This window comes from Chelonia mydas, chromosome 12 (assembly GCF_015237465.2).
Source record: "Chelonia mydas isolate rCheMyd1 chromosome 12, rCheMyd1.pri.v2, whole genome shotgun sequence".
Taxonomy (NCBI): Eukaryota; Metazoa; Chordata; order Testudines; family Cheloniidae; genus Chelonia; species Chelonia mydas.
In genome coordinates this window covers 34,444,522-34,467,088 of record NC_051252.2, presented here as the reverse complement: position 1 = coordinate 34,467,088, position 22,567 = coordinate 34,444,522, and the positions used below count along the sequence as shown (strand labels likewise).

At 37.9% G+C, this 22,567-nt stretch overlaps 1 protein-coding gene across 4 annotated transcripts in view; it reads right to left on the bottom strand.

The window, feature by feature from the left end:
• Positions 1-22,567, bottom strand: part of USP10 (ubiquitin specific peptidase 10) — a 75,669-nt gene that overhangs the window by 25,162 nt on the left and 27,940 nt on the right. Inside the window, exons 3-6 of one of the 4 annotated variants that reach the window (XM_037878224.2) lie at positions 20,238-20,298; positions 18,341-18,427; positions 14,644-15,669; positions 1,304-1,395 (exon numbers count right to left, since the gene is read on the bottom strand). In XM_037878224.2, the coding sequence (XP_037734152.1) occupies positions 1,304-1,395; positions 14,644-15,669; positions 18,341-18,427; positions 20,238-20,298 (1,266 nt within the window). The remainder of the gene's footprint in view (positions 1-1,303; positions 1,396-14,643; positions 15,670-18,340; positions 18,428-20,237; positions 20,299-22,567) is intronic. The other 3 variants (XM_037878225.2, XM_037878226.2, XM_037878227.2) reach the window with 3 other exon arrangements.

The following is a 22,567-nucleotide window of genomic DNA, read 5'->3' as shown; positions in this document are numbered from 1 at the left end:
CATTTCCACTCTTTGTTGTATGGAGTGGATCTAGGTTGTTGTTGTCTGTCTCATTGGTTGACAGCATCAACCACTACTGAATTTGGTGTGGGCTGAGAAAATAAGAACCCTAGTCCTGTAGGGGAATGTAGTACTTCTTATCTAGTCACTTGCAGATGGGCAGTATCATAGCTGGGATTTGCCATATGTTTTTGGCTGGCTCCATGAATGTGTCATTTATGGGAAGTGCAATTTTAGATGAGGAGGATATATGGCCAGAATGTCTAGTCATTTGTATCAGTGATTCTTTTAAAGAATTCTTGAAAGTGTTTAAGATCATCTGCAAATGTAGGCGGCAGTGGCATTATGGCCTCATCTGGGGACAAGGAAGAAATGTTGGTGATGTATCATGTTCCCAGACTTTTTCCTGTTCTTCAACACTTTCCTCAGGAGGCTCTGAAGGTGCAGCAACTGAGGGTGGTAGGGGAGATCTAATCCTCTCCTGGTATCGACTTGGGAGTCTGGAGTACTGTCTCCTGTATGTGATCCAGGGTTCCCAGTAGGGCCACTGAGTGGGGAATGGCATAAGCGGTGGCATCCATGGGTGGCCATACCTGAACGTCAGCCCTGTGATGAATTTTAAGATTGCATAGGTGGACCCAGAGCTGCAGTAGATTGAATGGGAGAGGAGCGCTGAGATGAGAAGGCACACTCCTCTTCAGTATCTACTTCCTCACTAGAGGATGGAGGAGCCAGCAGTGAAGCGGATATATAAATGGGGAAAAGAGATAAGTAAACCTAACTAGGGTACTAAAAAGACTACTCTAAACTATTCTAAATTCTAAGTATAGCTATCAGTCTTAACACTGCTGGGAGCTCCGTCTCAGGCCTAGGACGGTTGAGAAAGAACTGAGGAGGGTCAGGTCACGTGGCACTAGATTGGTGCCGACAGCAGCACGAGACGGGGAAAGTGCATGCGCAACCCAGACGAGCACTGCTGCTGAAATTCTCCGATCAAAGGCAGGGGATGCACCAACACCTGCAATGGAGTACCCACAGGGACACTCCTCAAAGAAGAACCCACTATTTCTTTTGGTATACAACTGAAAGGACTTTTGAAACATACAATAATCATAGCTGAAGTGTACAAATATTTTTTTAATTGTATGCAAAACTGGTAATTCAGACAGTTAATGCAGCTAATTAGAACCACTGTCAATCTAATGCTGCAGGTCTATTGTGTATTCTAGATAACACTGACAATTACCATACCATACAAATTAATGCATTTAAATTAGATTTCATTTCCCCAAGGTAAGGATACAGCGTTGATATAGCACCAGTTTCCTTTATTGATCAGCCCTCGTGGTTGCAAAGATACTGGTTTATGTATTAATTTTACATTCTCCAGTAATTCTGTAGAATTAAAAATAGTAAGTTTAGCATCAAAGAAATGTACAAGGTAACTAGCAAACACCAAGTTAATTCAACTATACAATGCAAGTCACTCCTCTAAATTCCTAACAACAAATTTTTCTGCCTCAAAGCCTGTTTTTGGCTAAATTTAAAGTACTGTTGCCCCTTTTTGACCCACACAGCCAGTCAAAGTTTAGGACCCTATGGATGTTCCAGTTGGATGTAGAAATTAATGGAGTCTGGTACTTTCTCAGATGCAATCTTGTTTATTTGCAAGTAATGTACATGTCTCGCTTCTCTGAATGCGGAATGAATGAAGAACAAAAGAAGCAGTTTCTTAGCTTACAGCTCCAATCCTCTTTAGCCAACAGACACAAAAGCACTCTCTCAAGGATCACACTGTGCTCACCAGCTACTGCTTGGCTTTCTTGCTTTTTTTGCCTCTGCCTTCCCTCACACACACATATCAATACTCAAAAAAAGCCCTTCATCCACTTAATCCAAATTCCAGAGCAGGTTCACAAACCCCTTATCTCTTAGGTTGGTGGCTTCTGATTAATTCATTCTGAAAGTTATATTAATTAAAGGGTGCGTTCACATCCAGCCTCAAAGATACAGCCCGCAGTACTCCTCAGCATATCAGATACAGCCTTTTCAGTGAAAGATTATCTCCAGTTTGGGTGAAGGTTAATATCAAATCTTTAATAATATTCCTACTCCTATGATCTTATAAAACCATGACAAGACTGCGGTGTGCATAGGTTTTTTTTTTAAAAAAAAATAAACTTCTCTCTTGGTTTGAATGGAACTGAAATTGACAGCTGTTTCAGTTTAGAAGTTTCAGTTTACACAATTTTGTATCCAGAATATCTTTGTGCACCAGCACAGACTGATGTTAACATAATGTATGTTAGTTACTGGCTGTTTCAGAGCAACAAAGGAAGCATAACACACTGATTTACATAAATACCCATCTGTGTCTCTTGTCCCGTTTTAAATATGTGGCCAAGATCTTCAAAAGTGCTTATCATCCACCATTAGGGCCACCTTTCCAAAACTGCTCAGCTCCCATTTAGGCTTCAAAATAAGGCGATCAGATTTGCAAAAGTGAGAAAAACAGGGGATGAGCAGTTTTGTAAATATAGGCATTTATTTGAGAACCTACATAGGAACCATTAGATGTGGGGCTCGTTTCAAAATCTGATGAGATGTTCAGAACCTGCACAGCACTCCACAACACATTTACAAGATAGGTGAAATGTGGAGCTAGGGAAATAGTGTACCTTTATAACAAGAGTGGATTATTATTACTACTTTTATTACAGTAGCATCTGGGCCCTAATGAGATGGGGCCACACTGTGCTAGGTTCTCTATAAACACAACAAGAAACTGACAGTTGTTTACACTTGAAATGCTGCAGCTGCGACACTGTAGAAGTTCAGAGCAGATGCTACTATGCCAATGGGAGGGGTTCTCCCATTAGCATAGGTAATCTACCTCCACCAGAGGCAGTAGCTAGGTCAAAATTTTTCCATCAACCGAACGCTGTGTACAACAGGAACAATTATATCGCTATGGGTTGCGGATTTTTCACATCCCTGAGTGACACAGCTGAGTCGACCTAACTTTTTAATGTAGATCAGACCTAACATGTTCACAGCAGGCATATCTAAATAGACGAGAGAGACAAAGGGTGGGAGGAGAAATGAAAGCACAAAGAGGTGAAGTGACTTGCCCAAAATCACACAACAGGTAAGTGGCAGAACCACAAATAAAATCCAGGTCCTTTTACTCCAAAGCCAGTGCGCCTCATTGGTAATACTATTCTTTACTATTTTAATTTTGTACTTTCACAACCAAGTGAGTTCATATCCTAATAAAACATACTGGAAACTACCAAACAGTTAAATCTTTCAACCACCCAATTAACAATTATCATAAGAGGCATCAGGAAACAGAAAAGTCCCTAAAAATGTACACAATTGTTTAGAAGGAAAGATTTTAGCTTTTAAAGTTTAGACACTACCATATAAAAAAAATCTTTTATTGGGAATAAAGGGAAGTATAAATATATCACACTTAGATGCTGCATGATTTATAAATGTTTAAACTTTTCAAAACATATACCTAATAGATTAAATATTTAATTTACGTGTATTTGCTAAACACATTATCTTCCCCTTAAAGCTTTTTTAAGTTGTACCAGAAATTTCAAGGTACAAGTCTCTATTAATTTTATCTCTTGCAAAACCACAATTCAAAAAGTATATTTCCATACTTAAAAAAATTACTGTTCTGATAATATATCACCTCTCTTCTACATCAGATTAAAACATCAAAAGTTTCAAAGTAGTAAATTAGAAAAAATGCTTCCTGATATTCTTTGAACACTTTCAGCTTTTATAAAAGCTAAACTAAGACTCTGTCCTAGAATGTTCCATTCTAATAAAAATCAATACTGAAGTTTGGAATTTGTGAAGTGTTTAGTTCATTCCTCATGATTATTTTCTTTAAATATAAATTAAACTTAATTTTTGTTTGTTTTTCTTACAGTGAGATGTAAACTGAAGAAACAACCAGTAATGCTAGGATCTTTATCATCAGTCCATGGGGCCGGATGCGTTGCATCCGAGAGTGCTAAAGGAGTTGGCGGATGTGATTGCAGAGCCATTGGCCATTATCTTTGAAGACTCATGGTGATCGGGGGAAGTCCCGGACGACTGGAAAAAGGCTAATGTAGTGCCCATCTTTAAAAAAGGAAAGAAGGAGGATCCTGGGAACTACAGGCCAGTCAGCCTCACCTCAGTCCCTGGAAAAATCATGGAGCAGGTCCTCAAGGAATCAATCCTGAAGTACTTACATGAGAGGAAAGTGATCAGGAACAGTCAGCATGGATTCACCAAGGGAAGGTCATGCCTGACTAATCTAATCGCCTTCTATGATGAGATTACTGGTTCTGTGGATGAAGGGAAAGCAGTGGACGTGTTGTTCCTTGACTTTATCAAAGCTTTTGGCACCGTCTCCCACAGTACTCTTGTCAGCAAGTTAAAGAAGTATGGGCTGGATAAATGCACTATAAGGTGGGTAGAAAGTTGGCTAGATTGTCGGGCTCAACGGGTAGTGATCAATGGCTCCATGTCTAGATGGCAGCCGGTATCAAGCGGAGTGCCCCAAGGGTCGGTCCTGGGGCCGGTTTTGTTCAATATCTTCATAAAGGATCTGGAGGATGGTGTGGATTTCACTCTCAGCAAATTTGCAGATGATACTAAACTAGGAGGAGCGTTGATACGGTGGCAGGTAGGGATAGGATACAGAGGGACCTAGACAAATTGGAGGATTGGGCCAAAAGAAATCTGATAGGTTCAACAAGGGTAAGTGCAGGGTCCTGCACTTAGGACAGAAGAATCCAATGCACCGCTACAGACTAGGGACCGAATGGCTCAGCAGCAGTTCTGTGGAAAAGGACCTAGGGGTGACAGTGGACGAGAAGCTGGATATGAGTCAACAGTGTGCCCTTGTTGCCAAGAAGGCCAATGGCATTTTGGGATGTATAAGTAGGGGCATAGCCAGCAGATCGAGGGACGTGATCGTTCCCCTCTATTCGACATTGGTGAGGCCTCATCTGGAGTACTGTGTCCAGTTTTGGGCCCCACACGACAAGAAGGATGTGGAAAAATTGGAGAGAGTCCAGCGAAGGGCAACAAAAATGATTAGGGGTCTGGAACACATGACTTATGAGGAGAGGCTGAGGGAACTGGGGATGTTTAGTCTGCAGAAGAGAAGAATGAGGGGGGATTTGATAGCTGCTTTCAACTACCTGAGAGGTGGTTCCAAAGAGGATGGTTCTAGACTATTCTCAGTGGTAGAAGATGACAGGACAAGGAGTAATGGTCTCAAGTTGCAGTGGGGGAGGTTTAGGTTGGATATTAGGAAAAACTTTTTCACTAGGAGGGTGGCGAAACACTGGAATGCGTTACCTAGCGAGGTGGTGGAATCTCCTTCCTTAGAAGTTTTTAAGGTCAGGCTTGACAAAGCCCTGGCTGGGATGATTTAATTGGGGATTGGTCCTACTTTGAGAAGGGGGATGGACTAGATGACCTCCTGAGGTCCCTTCCAACCCTGATATTCTATGATTCTATGATTCTCTTGTGGCCACAAAGTTGGTTTGGGAAACAATGTTTAGATCTAAAACATCTCCAGGAAATGAGTTTTCAAAAACTTTTAAAAGCATTTTGTTTAATTTCATTTGACCTCACATTGTCATAACTTGTTTCCTGCAGTTATACAGATTCACTTAAAAGCTATTTCAATCAGTCAGCACGAAAAGATATGCACATACAAACAATTAAAAAACACTCTGCTTTAACCTGACGGAGATGGGGCCAGGGAGAAGTGGGTTTACAAACACTCTCTTCCCCTTTGTTTATGACTAAATAGGTGGGAGATTACTGACAATTTTTATGTTCTAACATAGGGTCATGGCATTAAAAAAATTGAGAACCACTGATCTAGACAAATACTCTCAAACACAAGTGGAATTTATGTTTTAAAAACATGTTGTTTTGAGGATCTTTTTATGATTTCAATCTAATTGCTGGAAAATTTATCAATTCTCTCTAATCAATACCATCCTTTAAATAAGAGGTCAAGTTCAAAGCTTAACATACTAGTAAAAGAGAAGAAATAGACACTTTACAACAGAGTGGATATCCTCTATCCATCCAAAACAAGTTAATAGACACTACCTAGTTAGAGTTAGCATTCCATTTTTAAATTAAAAAAAAACATACTAAATATTGATTTTACTACATCTCCTTATGATTAACTATAACCCTGAGTTGAAGAACATTGAAAGTTTCAATGGCAAATACTATTGAGGTGGACAGGCAAACATTAAGAGTCCTAGCAGGACCGCAATCATGAGCAACCCTAAAATTAAACCAGCGTCTACAAGGTATGGTGTGATAAGAAAACACATTTCAATTTCATATTTCCATGGCATCCCAATGACCTAACTCTGCCATGCTTCATTTCTAGTTCTGAGTCTTGTGTTCCTAGGCTGGCAGTAGCTGTGTCCGTGTCAGCCCTTGGAGCAAAATTCATTACTTCACTCACCAAGCGGCATGTTTGAGCTTTATAGAACGTTCTTCTAGAAGGCAGAGGGTTAAAATCACAAAGGTCCTAAAAGATTATGCCTACTACAGCACCTTCTATCTGAGGTACAAATACTTCACAAACTTTAAGTTAGACCTCACAGGTAACTTGTGAGGTTAAGTCCCCATTTAACAGTTGGTGAAACTGAGGCACAAAAAAGTGACCTGACCAAGGTCACACACGTATCTAGGATAATGTCAGAAACAGAACCCACATTTCCTCATTCCTAGTCCTATGTTTGAACCACAAGATGGGAGGAGGAGGATGTTTTCAGAGCTTCCTGGGGAACTCAGACAAAAAGACAGAAATAAATGTTTGACAGAATGAGTATACAGTTATGGTCCACCTAGGGAGAAGAGAATCAGGACCTGAAATGGAGCACAGCGGAGTTAGGCAAAGGGGATGAATTCAAAACAATAAAATGAAATTCTTTTCATATTTTACACACATTTGTATGTACTTATACAACCCCCCTACCAGCACCTTAATGTCACTTACAGCCAATGATCAATATTAGTAATTATCTTTTCCCATAAGATCAGAAAACCACAGTGATTACAAGTTTTAATGGGGTATTTAGATTCTCAGTTGAATGGCCAGTATTCACACAGAAGCTCTCTATATTGCAACAATCACTTTATTACAAGTAAGCCAGCTGTTACTAAAGGCAGTCTCCTTTTGACTGGAGAATGATTTCTACTGTGAACTCTTCCCTTTGAAAACCAGCTATCAAAATCCAAGCTGCTAAAGAAAACGGAGTATAATCATATTGTTATTTTGTTATATTACAAACACCTCCATTATGAAATGTGTCTCTGCTCCCACCTGGTGGAAGAATAGTAGTACAGATTTATTAAAAATCTTCTTGCAGTAATTTTGAACAAAAATGAAATAATTTTTGGATAATTTAAGAATGGGGATTTTAGTCTCACAATGCCTATAAATAAACTATTATAACAGTATTCTAATGATATTCAGTATGCATTAAGCTAGATTTTAATGTAAGTTCACTTATGATACTGCAATATAAGTTATTTGACTTAGCTGTTTTGGTAAAGAAAATAAATCTTGCCAAAAGTAATGGAATGAAAGTTTTGACAGAAAATTAACCTACAAGTCTATGTTCCCACATTTCTTCTGATATCAGGAAAGGTGGTAAGAGGCCAGTCAGAAGATAAAGGCGTCTGTGGAAGAACTGATCCCCAAGGAGCACAATAACCATACCTATTACATGTTCATTAAGACCATTACCAGCTTCAGACCAACATATTTTGTTGATGTAAGCAACAGAGGTGCTGGAAGTTAAAAGTGACTGGTAAGACAACAACTGGTAAGGCCTTTTATCTAGGGCTGTCAAGCGATTGAAAAAATTAATCACGATTAGAATACCATTTATTTAAATATTTTTGGATGCTTTCTACATTTTCAAATATATTGATTTATATTACAACAAAGACTACAAAGTGTACAGTGCTCACTTTATATTTATTTTTGATTGCAAGTATTTGCACTGTAAAAAACAAAAGAAATGGTATTTTTCAATTCATCTAATATAAGTACTGTAGTACAATCTCTTTATCATGAAAGTTGAACTTACAAATGTAGAATTATGTACAAAAAAACTGCATTCAAAAATAAAACAATGTACAATGTTAGAGCTTGCAAGTCCACTCTGTCCTACTTCTTGTCCAGCTAATCACTAAGACAAACAAGTTTGTTTACATTTACAGGAGATAATGCTGCCCTGTTCTTATTTACAATGTCACCAGCAAGTGAGAACAGGCATTTGCATGGCAGTTATGTAATAACAAAAACAATCTACATTTGTAAGTTGCACTTTCATGACAAAGAGTGCTTCTATGAGGTGAACTGAAAAATCCTATTTCTTTTATCATTTTTACAGTGCAAATACTTGTAATAAAAAATATTATACACTTTGATTTCAATTACAACACAGAATACAATATATATGAAAATGTAGAAGAACATCCAAAATATTTAATAAATTTCAATTGGCATTCTATTGTTTAGCTGCGATTAATCGCGATTAATTTTTTTGAGTTAATCGCGTAAATTAACTGCAAATAATCAACAGCCCTAGTTCTAACTGATACAAAATGGCTTAATAGCCAATTATTCACTATTGCATGATGGACAAGACACTAGGTGGCTCGTGTACACATACATGGCACAATTTGACTAATATTATATGAACCGAGTTGGTTATACACAACTAAGCCATCACTGCATGCACATATGACGTGGATCCAATCAACACAGAGACTGAACTATCCTCTCTCCTCTCAACATAGTCCCTCCAGATTAGGGTTGATACCAAGAGACGTAAGATCAACACACCAAGTTTCAGTCAGTCATACACTTTGTAAGAAGTCTCGTGATTTTAAATTACTTTTAAAATACTATTAAATGATTCCTACTCTCCACTCTATGCAATATCCCCTCAAAAGAAAAAAAGATATGTTTGCCTATTAATTTGGGGGGGGGGGGGGGGGGGGAGTTGTTTAAAAATGTTTGTTTCAGAGACGACTCTTCTTTGTGTGTGTGTGTGTGTGTGTGTGTGTGTGTGTACTATCATTGATAAAAGATTTTTTTTTTTTTAAACAGAACAATGCATTGTTTTGATAATAGGTATTTAGAATCTAATGTAAATTCCCTATGGTACGATAACAATTTTAAAGTCAGTCAGATTTTTCATTAAATTGCAAAATGCTGCTACTTGAAATCACTTAAAATGTAAAATGCCAAAACGCTAACGGGCCCAATTAGATGAAGTGATAAGCTGATAAATGCTCTTACCTTCCCATAAAGCCAGAACTCACCACCATGCCAGACTGGACCAAAAGCATTAAAGCCTAATACAAATATTAGAATCGAATGATAACCACTAAGCTCAAAGCATGTGAAGTACTGTGTTAGTTTTAGAATGCTTGCATGACAGATTTAAAGGTATGCCATCAGATCAATTTAGGCTCCAAATTCAGATTTATGTTTTTAAAACAACATTAGAGACCCTAAAAATCAATAGAAAATTTAATATTTTAACATTAAAAATATTAAATCTTTTAGTGACATTAGGTATTTTAAAGTTTTTGGTACACATATTTTGATATATTTATTTGTATTAACGAATTACAAAAAGTTAAACGTGTGTATATGTATGTATATGATAAACACACATACCCCACCACCTATTTAGCTACATTCTAAGGTCTGGCTGATCAGGTACATACAGGTGGCTTTGTTTTATTGCAGCTCTATGTAGAGCGGATCCACAGAACAGATGGAGAAACCCCAAGACTGCTCTAACTTACTCCAGCTGCTAACAGCTGAAAATAAGGGAATTTGTTTTTAAAAAATGTTTTTTTAACTCAGCTATCCTTTTAAAGTACTCAACACACAATTTGAAAAAAATCACATCTTAAAGTTAAAAACTCAGTTTCACAAAACATAAATGTTAAATCTCACTATTTTACGACATAATTTTTTTTATGAACTTTTAACAAAATACATTTTTTCTCTTTTTTAAATAATGAGAGCTTAATGCTCATCTGCCGGCGGTGACCCTAAAGCCACGGTATTTGTAAAACCTTTCAAAAACAATTAACTGCAAACCTGAAAATGAACATATATATTTTCCAATGGCCCTATAACTCAAAGGGGTAAAAGGTAAAGTCAAATTGTTCTTCACCATTTTCCTACAGCAATAACCTTCATAATTTTTAAACTTGTTACCCATAGTGCAGTTTATAACATTTTAAAGCTAACAGGGTAAGAAAACTCAAATAATATATAACAAAAGTATACGTGCATCTTGTGATAAAATAAATACAGGAACAACAATTTTGGTATTGAGACAATTGCTGGATGCTTTACATCTAGTCAATGTAATCTAATCACTTAAAAAAATTAAAATTAATTTCAAGAACTATACCTGTTTAAGTCCCCTTTGCCAACCTTGCAGTTTCATAATAATTTTCAAAAAAATACATTTTTCTCTCCTCTTACGTGAGTGAAAAATACATATAAGGAGGGGAAAAAATAGTATCTGGCTATACAGAGAAAACAGTGAAAATAACAAAACATGAAGTGCTTTCAAACAAACTACAGAACAGTTACTGTAATTTCTTTCACTTATAATATTTTAGGTGTTACAACATTAGGGAAAAAATTAGACTATAGTGTAATTTTAAAGTTGACAGTTTCTCGTTAAACAGCCATTTCTGTGCTACTCTGACTGTATCTGATCTCATCTAGTTTAAAAGCAAAGCAGAGTTGGGCTAGGTCAGTACACTGATCACAGAACATAAGTATCTTTAGTGAATGAGCCTACTACTTACACGCCTCATACAGAACCACTACTGACAGGGGGAAAATAGACTATTTACCTCCACAAGTAGTCCTGCTGGTTTGGGATAGAAAGCCCCAGGTCAATTTCTGGTTAGAGTAGAAAACTCCCAAATACAGATAATCTTTCATTAGAAATTGTCCACACATTAGTTTCCAATTTACTTATAGATTAGTTAATGGCATATCAACAGGATTTTGTGCAAGCATTTTTACATAAGGCATTCTACTTTGCAGATTCATATGACAACATTTTTGGAAGAGTAAATATCTATGGACTGAGTCTCTTGAAGGACAATTAATTAGGTTCATTTACATATTGTGCAACTTTTTATTCAATTTTACCAGAATGTACATTTTAGCTATGGATATGATGGCACTTCTGGCCACAGCCCCTATTTCTTATAATTTATAACTTTATCCACAAAGTATCATTGGGCTGAGGTTCCTTACACTTTTGCTCAGGCCTGTTCAGTGGCTAAAAGTAAGAGGTGACTTTTTTTTAATTTTATAATGTTTAAAGAAAGCCTCTCCAGATGTGGGGGATGACATATTCACACAAATGCAGCTAGGGTTTTTTTTGACTGCGTACTGAAATACACTAAATTTTCTATTCTTTAGGGCTGTCAAGTGATTAAAGAAATTAATCGCGATTAATTGCATAATTAAAAAAATTGACCGTGATTAATTGTGCTCTTAAACAATAGAGTACCATTTATTTTAAATATTTTTGGATGTTTACTACATTTTCAGATATATGAATTTCAATTACAACACACAATACAAAATGTACAGTGCTCACTTTACATTTATTTTTATTACAAATATTTGCACTGTAAAAAACAAAAAAATGTATTTTTCAATTCACCTCATAAAGAGATTGCACTGCAGTACTTGTATCATGGAAGTTGAACATAGAAATGTAGAATTATGTACAAAAAAACTGCATTCAAAAATAACAGTGTAAAACTTTAGAGCCTACAAAGTCCACTCAGTCCTACTTCTTGGTCAGTCAATCACTCAGACAAACAAGGTTGCTTACAATTTGCAGGAGATAATGTTGCCTGCTTCTTGTTTACAATGTCACCTGAAAGTGAGAACAGGCGTTCGCATGGCACTGTTGTAGCTGGCATTGCAAGACAGTTACATGCCAGATATGCTAAAGATTCATATGTCCCTTCATGCTTCAAGCACCATTCCAGAGGACATGCTTCCATGCTGATGAGCGGTTCTGCTTGATAACGCATATTCATTTTCATCATCATGAGTCAGATGCCACCAGCAGAAGGCTGATTTTCTTTTTTGGTGGTTTGGGTTCTGTAGTTTCTGCACTGGAGTGTAGCTCTTTTAAGACTTCTAAAGGCATGCTCCACACCTCGTCCCTCTCAGATTTTGGACGGCACTTCAGATTCTTAAACCTTTGGTTGATTACTGTTGCTATTTTTAGAAATCTCACACCTGTACCTTCTTTGCATTTTGTCAAATCTGCTGTGAAAGTGTTTTTAAAACGAACATGTGCTGGGTCATCCTCCGAGACTGCTATAACATGAAATATATGCAGAATGCGAGTAAAACAGGGCAGGAGACATACAATTCTCACCCGGAGGAGTACAGTCACAAGTTTAATTGACGCATAATTTTTTTTAACAAGCATCAGCAGCATGTCCTCTGGAATGGTGGCCAAAGCCTGGAAGGAGCATACAAATGTTTAGCATATCTGGCATGTAAATACCTTGCAATGCCGGCTACAAAAGTGCCATACGAACGCTTGTTCTCACTTTCCGATGTCACTGTAAATAAGAAGCAGGCAGCAGTACCTCCCATCAATGTAAACAAACTTGTTTGTCTCAGCAATTGGCTGAACAAGAAATAGAACTGAGTGGACTTGTAGGCTCTAAAGTTTTACACTGTTTTGTTTTTGAGTGCAGTTATGTAACCAAAAAAAATCTGCATTTGTAAATTGCACTTTCATGACACAGAGATTTCACTTAAGTACTTGTAGGAGGTGAACTGAAAAATACTATTTCTTTTATCATTTTTACACTGCAAATATTTGTAAACAAAATAATTTAAATTCAACACTGTACACTTTTTCTGAGTTGTAACTGTAATCAATTTGAAACTGTAGAAAACAGCCAAAAATATTTAATTAAATGGTATTCTATTATGATTTAGTAGTGTGATTAAAACTGCAATTAATTGCAATAATTTTTTTAACCGTTTGGCGGCCCTAAAAAGGATGAAACAAAATCTAAGAATTATGTTAATGAAATGTTATAACTGATTAACTGCATTTCTTAACTCTAACGTAAGCAATCTGAACACTCTTCCCTTGAATATATGCATTATAACAGGATCACAAACACTGGGCAATGAGACATACTATTTAGCAAATACAGTTCAACAGAAAGCAAACACTTTTTTCTAAACTGCTCCTCCAGTAAGACTGTTAAATTAAACTCTGTGCTGTTAAATTTAAACAATGCCTCGTGTAGCTTTAGATGCTTATATGTAGCATTTATATTACTGTATTTTTGTTTTAGGATCCTATGATATTATTGCAATGTTTATTCAAAGGACAGAGTTGAAATAAGAAAAGGAGTACTTGTGGCACCTTAGAGACAAACACATTTATTTGAGCATAAGCTTTCATGAGCTACAGCTCACTTCATCGGATGCATGCAGTGGAAAATACAGTGGGGAGATTTTATGTACACAGAGAACATGAAACAATGGGTGTTACCATACACACTGTAATGAGAGTGATCAGGTAAACTACTACAAGCAGGAGAGAAAAAAAAACTTTTGTAGTGATAATCAAGGTGGGCCACTTCCAGCAGTTGACAAGAACGTCTGAGGAACAGCAGGGGGGGGAAATAAACATGGGGAAATAGTTTTACTTTGCGTAACAACATATCCACTCCCAGTCTTTATTCAAGCCTAATGTAATGTTGTCCAGTTTGCAAATTAATTCCAATTCGGCAGTCTCTCGTTGGGAATCCGTTTTTGAAGTTTTTTTGTTGAAAAATTGCGACTTTTAGGTCTGTAATCGAGTGACCAGAGAGACTGAAGTGTTCTCCGGCTGGTTTTTGAATGTTATAATTCTTGATGTCTGATTTGCGTCCATTTAATTTGCAAACTGGACATTACATTAGGCTTGAACAAATACTGGGAGTAGATGTGTCATTACACAAAGTAAAACTACTTCCCCATGTTTATTTTCCCCCCTACTGTTCCTCAGATGTTCTTGTCAACTGCTGGAAGTGGCCCACCTTGATTATCACTACAAAAGGTTTTCTTTTGCTCTCCTGCTGGTAATAGTTTACCTGATCACTCTCGTTACAATGTGTATGGTAAAACCCATTGTTTCATGTTCTCTGTGTATATAAAATCTCCCCACTGTATTTTCCACTGCATGCATCCGATGAAGTGAGCTATAGCTCACGAAAGCTTATGCGCAAATAAATTTGTTAGTCTCTAAGGTGCCACAAGTACTCCTTTTCTTTTTGTGGATACAGACTAACATGGCTGCTACTGTGAAAGCTGAAAGTTGAAATAGTTACCCACTTTATAACTATATTAATTTTCTGAATTGTGTAATTAAAATCAAACTTAGTCTTGCATTAAGGTAAGTGTCTCTTCTCTCTTTCAATACTGTACACTTTTGTTTTAGGCAAAACGTGTTACTCTTCTACCAGAACGTCCACTCTAGTGTCTGTTAACTATACCTGCAATCTTTATGGCTACAGGATCCTCTGAAACTGGAACAGGTCCCTCTTTGACTTCAACCTGTTTTTCAGGGACCAGAGTAGATGTGGCAGGAGGAGTACACTTAGTCTCAACATAGGCCACAGGTGTGGAAGCAGAGGGCTTGGAATTGTGAAAAAGACTAGCCCACGATTTTGCAGGCTGATTAACAGGGACTGATCCTGAAACCGGGGCTGTTGCCTCAGCAGTAGGTGAAACATCCTCGGGCTTAGCTTGGTCTGAGTCAGTGCTTTCCATAGTGTGCAATTCTACCCCATTGGCAGCTGTGCCCTCACCAGAGGATTCAAGTGTTTGTCCATTAGTAACACCAAGATTTTCAGTAGTATCAGTACCATCATAAGGTTCTACAACAGCTGTCCTTAAAGGGCTCTCTCTGCCAGCCTCTGACGGGATGCAGAATTGTTCAGAATTGGTAACACTGCATATTTCAGGCTGCCCTGCAGTCCTGGTATTGTCTAATACACTAGAAACAGAATCATCAGACACAGCTTCACTAATGAAGTCCACAGAATTTTCAGGGCTGTTACAAGTCCTTGGTGAGGCTGATGATGGTATGTCTCCTGTAAGTTCCGTATCTTCTGTGCTTATACTATTCAGTCCTGATGAATTTGCATGGCCATTTACAAGAGCCTCTGCAGGAACAATGCCATCACTGACATCTTCCAAATAACTATAGTATCCAGGTGGTCTTTTTTTCTTCTTTTTACGCTCCCGTTGTCCAAGGCCCCCAGATAAGCTATCACTTTCAGGATTAGAACCACTATCCAAAGCAAGGGCAGGATCAGTGAACTGGCAGTCTATGGAGTTGTAGTTAGTTTCATTAAGAATGTCATCATGGGTTTTCTGAGTTGATGCACAACCAAGGATAAATTCTGGAGCCTGAGGATTCAGAGTGCTTGAAATACTGTAGTCAGTGTTATTCAGCACAGATGACTCTGTCTCAATAACTTCATTAACACCAAATTCAATTCTCCGATAATCCTCCCCTGGACAAAATAAATTAAAAACGTCTGTTAGTAAAGTCCAGTCACAAAGATACAAAATTAGTAACAGACAAGTCTGTTTTCCTGAAACGTAAGTATAAATGACATTCCTCATACAAACAAAAACCATCCTCAATGTCCATTTGTATCTTGAAAAAGGATGGTTTTTAAATATTTTAAAATGAAATGAGGATGAAAAGAGTATCAAAGTTTTCCTGTAACACAGATTAGGACTTCAGTTTAAGAAAATATGGGCACAGATCCTGCAAGAAACACAATTGTACCCTTTCAGCCATATGGAGTCTCAATGACTTCACTGGTAGTCTGCCGGGATCCAACTGCAGGATGAGGAACATAGAGTGTGATGAAAAGAACCATCTTTTTCATACTACTGCACATCTTTAAAGAAGGTCTTTTTTTCTATGACAAAAAGAAAAGGAGTACTTGTGGCACCGTAGAGACTAACCAATTTATCCGATGAAGTGAGCTGTAGTTCACGAAAGCTTATGCTCAAATAAATTGGCTAGTCTCTATGGTGCCACAAGTACTCCTTTTCTTTTTGCGAATACAGACTAACATGGCTGCTACTCTGAAACCTGTCATTTTCTATAACAGTAAGTCTATAAACTGCATTTTTCCAAAGTAAAGTAAAATCTACCTTTGCAACTGATAAGATTTTTTATTTAAGAATATTTAAGACAAATCACAAATGGCAGAATGATATTTTACATTCTACTCAACTGGAAATGTTTCAGGTTTTGGAAATCCAAAATTATCAGCAGCTTAATAATAAAAAGATATGATATTCATTTTATGTGTCAGAAGAAATACAACTAATGTGACTGGATCAAAGCCAGACACAACATTACATTTAAAATATAAATTGACTGAAAGTGAGTATATGAACAATGAGAAATAATTTACCTCGATAATTTCACAACAACTTTCAAGAAGTGCTAAGAATTTTTCTCATAATAGACTGAAATATATCGAAATGCTGTCATAGACATGTTTTTTTAAATGTAAAACCCTAACTAAATTCCTGTTTATACATATATCAAAGAACCGTATGTTGCACGTGTATGGAACTTAAGTGACCACCTCATATATATTTTATCAATAGATTACAAAACTAGTAACACTACATGCCTCAGGCTGCCTTGACATTTAAAGTGTATTAACTGTGACAGAAATTTTCATTAATACCAAACAGGGGTATAATGTACCGTACATACTTGTTCATTAGCCCATTTGTTTATAAGCTGACCCCCCAAGATGGATAGGTAAAAACAGTAAAAACTGTATGACCCTTTCATAAGCCAACCCTATATTTCAGGGGTTGGCAAACTTTGGCTCCCGGCCCAACAGGGTAAGCCGCTGACGGGTTGGGACGTTTTGTTTATCTGGAGCGTCTGTAGGCATGGAACCTCTCAGTTCCCTGTGGCCGAGGTTCGCCGCTCCCATTGGCTGGGAACGGCGAACCGCGGCCACAGGGAACCGCGGGGCTCCATGCCTGCAGATGCTCCAAGTAAACAAAACGACAATGTATTAGATATTCAATTCAATGATTTAATAGAGTTTAAAATCATCAAATGTTGGTGTAGACCCGTTTATAAGCCGACCCCCGCTCTATGATGCGTCACTTTTTTACCAAAAATATTTGGCTTATGACAGAGTATATAAGGTAATTAAGATTATAAAATTCATGCTGTTTTTTTAATTTTGAATTTTAGTGGTTCCCAGGACAAATTTTCATTAATATTTAATTAGAAAACAATTTTGTGTGATTTTCTATGGTACATATATTACTACTTCCATGAGCTTGAAAACATTTGTTTTCTGTTTTGCAAAAGGAACAAAAAAAAAGTGTTGCTAGAAAGTGAGTTTCAGATCATCCTTTTCCTACAGGATTCCTGTTCAAACAACACTGGTCACTATTTCAAAATAAATACTTATAATATGGTGCACTAATCTCTACATCTACAGATTCATCTAGTTTACCTATACATTTGCTAACAGGATAACACGATTTTGTGCAATTTATTTGTGCACACGGCATTTCAACAGATCCACGTTAATGAGTGTATCAGTGTCATGAACACTTGTTTTTATGCAAAAGAGCATAACAAAGTTGATGCCAATCACAATATTTTTAAGTTTTAGGAATAAATTGTATATTTTTCTTAATACCTGTTGAAATCTTCCTATCCCTTCCAATCCCTAATTAAAACTTATGAAAATTTGAAACCAATCAAGCATAGGATTTTTCCTAAATTCTTATTAGAAAAAATTGCTTTTGGACTAAGACTTGGTATGCGATTTTATAGTCTGGAGCAAAATTGCACATGCTATTAATCCCACAAACAGGGGATTATTAGCAAAGGAATTTAAGTCTATTACCTATAGCCAAACTGCAGTAAGAAAAAATACTTACTTTATAATAACTGTAAAGTGGATAAAATCAATCAAAAAGGAGTTAAGACTTTTACTCCTTTTTTAAATCAAACCCCTGAAATACCTCTTATTTACAGGAACTGTGAAGGTTGGGTCATAACACTCATTTCCACACTGCCACTAGTTATGACAGAATCTTATTTGTTTTAACATTGTATTTAGTGCCTTTTTAAAGAAAAATATGAAAGAGACCAACTTTCTTTTATGGTTATTTTTGTACCTTCCACTTTGCTTCCAGCCACCTTTGTTTCAATCCATTCCGTGGTGTTTCGAGGATCTATTGTTGCATGGATTGAAATGGATGCACCTGAAGGTATGAAGAATACTGCACATTGACAAGATACCCTTTGAAGATGTTACAATGTATCATGTCAATGCATTATAATGAAAGCTGTGAATGCGTATTAAGAATTAGTATGCACTGTGTATCATGCAGTTTTTTAGCCAAATGCAATTATTCATAATATGCATCAACAGCTCCTCCAGCCATTCATTGTAGATATCATTACACCATAAAAACAGTAACATTGTATACTATGGTTATGTGATCAATGGATAATCTCAACGTTACTAACAAGACTTTGCTTGAGTAATTTTTTCCATTTTAGTTTCAACTGCTTCTTATGCAGCCATAACTATGATACTATGCAGGCACATTATAGTGCATGTTTGTTAAGTAGGACACATTTTTCAGGCAAAGTTTGATTTGCCATCATTAACCAATCTCAGGGGAGGGAGGGAGTATTTATGGTCTGGGCAGGATCTGAAAAACATTTGCAGAAACCAGCTTTCTATATAGCTTGTGCTAAACCATACAGAAAGCCATTTGGGTAATCATCCCTATTTCAAACTTAGGCGTTTAAAGTCAGGCACCTAAATCCATATTTAGGCACCTGAATTTTTTTTTTTTTTTTCCAGATTTCCAAAGGTGCTAAGCACTCACAACTTCCACTGACTTTAGATGGAGTTGTTGCTCAGCACCACTGAAAAGATTAGTTAGGTACCTTGAATCTTTGTTTAGGCATGTAAGTTTAGTCACCAAAATTTGAAAATTATGGCCAATGACTTTTATCTTTATGTTTATGTTTTCCCTAATGTTACCTTGTGCGTTTTGTTCTTCTACAAAATTTTAATGGCTATTCCAAATGCTGCGCTAATGACCAGCCAAATTTAAAACAAACATCAAGTATATTTTTAGCTAAAGGAGATCTGGATTCTATTCCCAGTTTTGCCACTAGCTTCCCAAATACCTTTGGACAAGTCTCAACTTCTCTACAATTACGTTAACTCAGCTATAAAAAGAGAATATTTATCTACTTTGTAAAAGTATTATGCAGACTATTATAAAGAACTGAAATCCTCAGATGGAAGGTGCTATGTAAATATGAAATATTATATCATTATGAAACCAGGCAGGGGTTTGTTTTTTTTCCTTTTTAAGGTGTGGAGAAAAGGTGTGCATGTGGGGAGAAAATAGTGATCATTACTGCTTTAAATCAGAGCTCGGTAATACATTTTTACATTGCGAGTCATACTTTCTCTCTCTCTCTCTCTCGCTCTCCAAAAAAGGATTTTCCAGAAAAACAGCTGAGCCACATAGAAACAGAATGTCATGCTGAACACTAAGCAGAACACTGCTCTCAGAGTCATCTTCAGGCTGCAACTGCCAAAGAATACTCGTGTTGAGACTTTTACAGAGGGGGCAGTAAAAGTCCACAGATGGTTAAGTGCTATCCAAGCTATTTATTTTAGTCGCTCCTTGATTAAGAACTCCATACTAAGCAATTGCCCTAAGCAATTTTTTCAACTGAATTCTAAAAGCTTCCACAAGAAGTTTTTAATGAAATTGTTACAGCACAAACTGCCACAGTGAAGTAGCGAGCATACTTACTACAGTTAGCTACAGAAAAATGTTAAAACAACATTCTCAAACATTCTTGTCGATTTCAACGGGCTAGCAAGTGTTGAAAAAGCAGCCTGACAGATACATGCGCATATACATGCTAATCAACCTGAACTGGACTAATTTAAAGACAATCTGTACTGTATCAGGACACTACGGGGGAGAGCCCAACAACCTGAAGAAAAAATTAAGAAAAAAAGGAATGATTTCTTACCATCATGACGCTCACCTGTGGACTTAATACCACAAGGAACTGTTTCATTGTATGGAGGAAGCTGCAAAGAAAAGAAAATAAGATTTAATGACAGGCAAAACAGCTCTTTAAAAACAACATTTTATGTTAATTTAATTAAAAATACCTCGATCATTTAAAAATAACTCTTTGTATCCAATTGTTCAAAATGCGGTCTTGAACTTATATTTCTATATATATACACTCAGCCCGACATTGTAGTTTGACACTCTACAGAGACTAATTTACTATAATCAGAGATGAGAGATAAAGACTACCATCACCTCGAGTTACAAACTCTAGAACAGGGATGGGCAAACTTTTTGGCCCAAGAGCCGCATCTGGGAATAGAAATTGTATGGCGGGCCATGAATGCTCACAAAATTGGGATTGGGGACTGGGGGGTGAAGGCTCCGGCTGGGGGTGCGGGCTCTGGGGTGGGGATGGGAATGAGGAGTTTGGGGTGCAGGAGGGTGCTCCGAGCTGGGACCGAGGGGTTCAGAGGGCAGGAGGGGGATTAGGGCTGGGTCAGGGGGTTGGGGTGTGGGAAGGAGTGCAGGCTCTGGCTGGGGTGTGGCCTGTGGGGTGGGGCTGGAGATAAGAGGTTTGGGGTGCAGGAAAATGCTCTGGGCTGGGATCAAGGAGTTTGGAGGGCGGAAGAGGATCAGCGCTGTGGCAAGGAGTTGGGCTGGGGGGGGGGAAGGGGGAGGCTCAGGGATGCAGGCTCGGGATGGCGCTTACCTCAAGCGGCTCCCAGAAGCAGCAGCATGCCCTTCTCCAGCTCCTATATGGAGGCGCAGCCAAGCAGTCTGCATGCTGCCCTGTCCGCAGGCATCACCCTCACAGCTCCCATTGGCCACGGTTCCTGGCCAATGAAAGCTGCGGGGCAGTGCTTGGGGCTGGGGTAGCATGCAGAGCAGAGCCCCCTGGCTGTCCCTACATATAGGAGCTGGAGGAGGCCCATGTCACTGCTTCTGAGAGCTGCGTGTAGCAACCACCGACCCTGCTCCCCGGCTGAAGTGCCAGAGTGGGGCAAGCCCCAGACCCAGAATCTGGCCCATGGGCCGTAGTTTGCCCACCCCTGCTCTAGAATCATAAGCTGTCCTCCAGTTCACTTCAGGATTCTCCGAGGCTAGCAAAAACATACCAAGAATTAAAGGACGGAAGGACAGAGAGATTAAATAGCTTGCTAAAGTTCACAACAAAAGCCTGTGGCAGAGTCATAACAGAACCCAGGCCTTTTGACTCCAAGCCCTCTGTTTTATCCACAAGTAGTATTGCCTTTGAAGAGTTTTAAACCCTCTGCTTAAAAATACAGCAAAATTTAAAGCAGCTATTCTTGATCATCTTATCCTGTTCATGATAGCAAAATGAAGACTATTAGCTTTGCACTACCAGTTTAAATAGTGCCACCATACTACATGGTCACTATCTGGATGGAGAATCAAGCACTTTGGTATAAAATGTAGGATCCATTACCTGGAGCTAGTGAACTAATGTAACTCTTTCACTACTTACATGAAAAAAAAAGAGTATATTGCCTATATACTGGTTTACCTCATGTATGCTGAAATTAAAGGATAAATAAATTCCATGATAATTATTTCACATGAAAAAGTAAGATATCCTGGAGCTTTGCACCTATAGTACATTCCATGAGGTGCTAAATTTCACATTGCTCTTTAGCTTCTTCCACAAAGCTTGCCTGGTGGTCTGTAGACACATAACGTGTCACTGCACAGGGCACCCAACTGAGTTGCAAACGTATAGGCATACATTGATCTTGAAACCTGCTCTGCTTCAAGAAATCTTAGGATTTTCTACAGCACCCACAATCATATTATACATGTGCTTTCAAGCTAAGATCTGCATAGCAAGTTCCCTGGTGGAGCCTCATGAAGTCTTCTGTTCTTCTCTTTTTCTGGTTATAGGAGGCTCTGGGTGGAGATATATACCTTAAAAATAAAATAATTTTGATTATACTGGGAAAGCTTTCTTGACCAGAAAGCTTTTGCTATGTACTCTGAGGGTGGCCAAATTTAGACCCCTCTGGAAGTTCATTCCACAGCTGAATATCTTAATCTGCTCTCATATATTCTGCCCTGGGCATTCTAAACTGCCTTGTTCCATGGAAGAACAGCTGTCTTGAAGGCTCATGAAAGGAGATTTGGTTGATAACATACAGGGTCTCACTTTGAAGGTCAGGCTCATTGGTCTTGATTTGGCAATGGAAGCAGACTGGGAATCAGTGACAGCTCACTGAGAAGGAAAGTAGAAACTCTGCATCACTTTCATCTTTGGCCCCTGATACA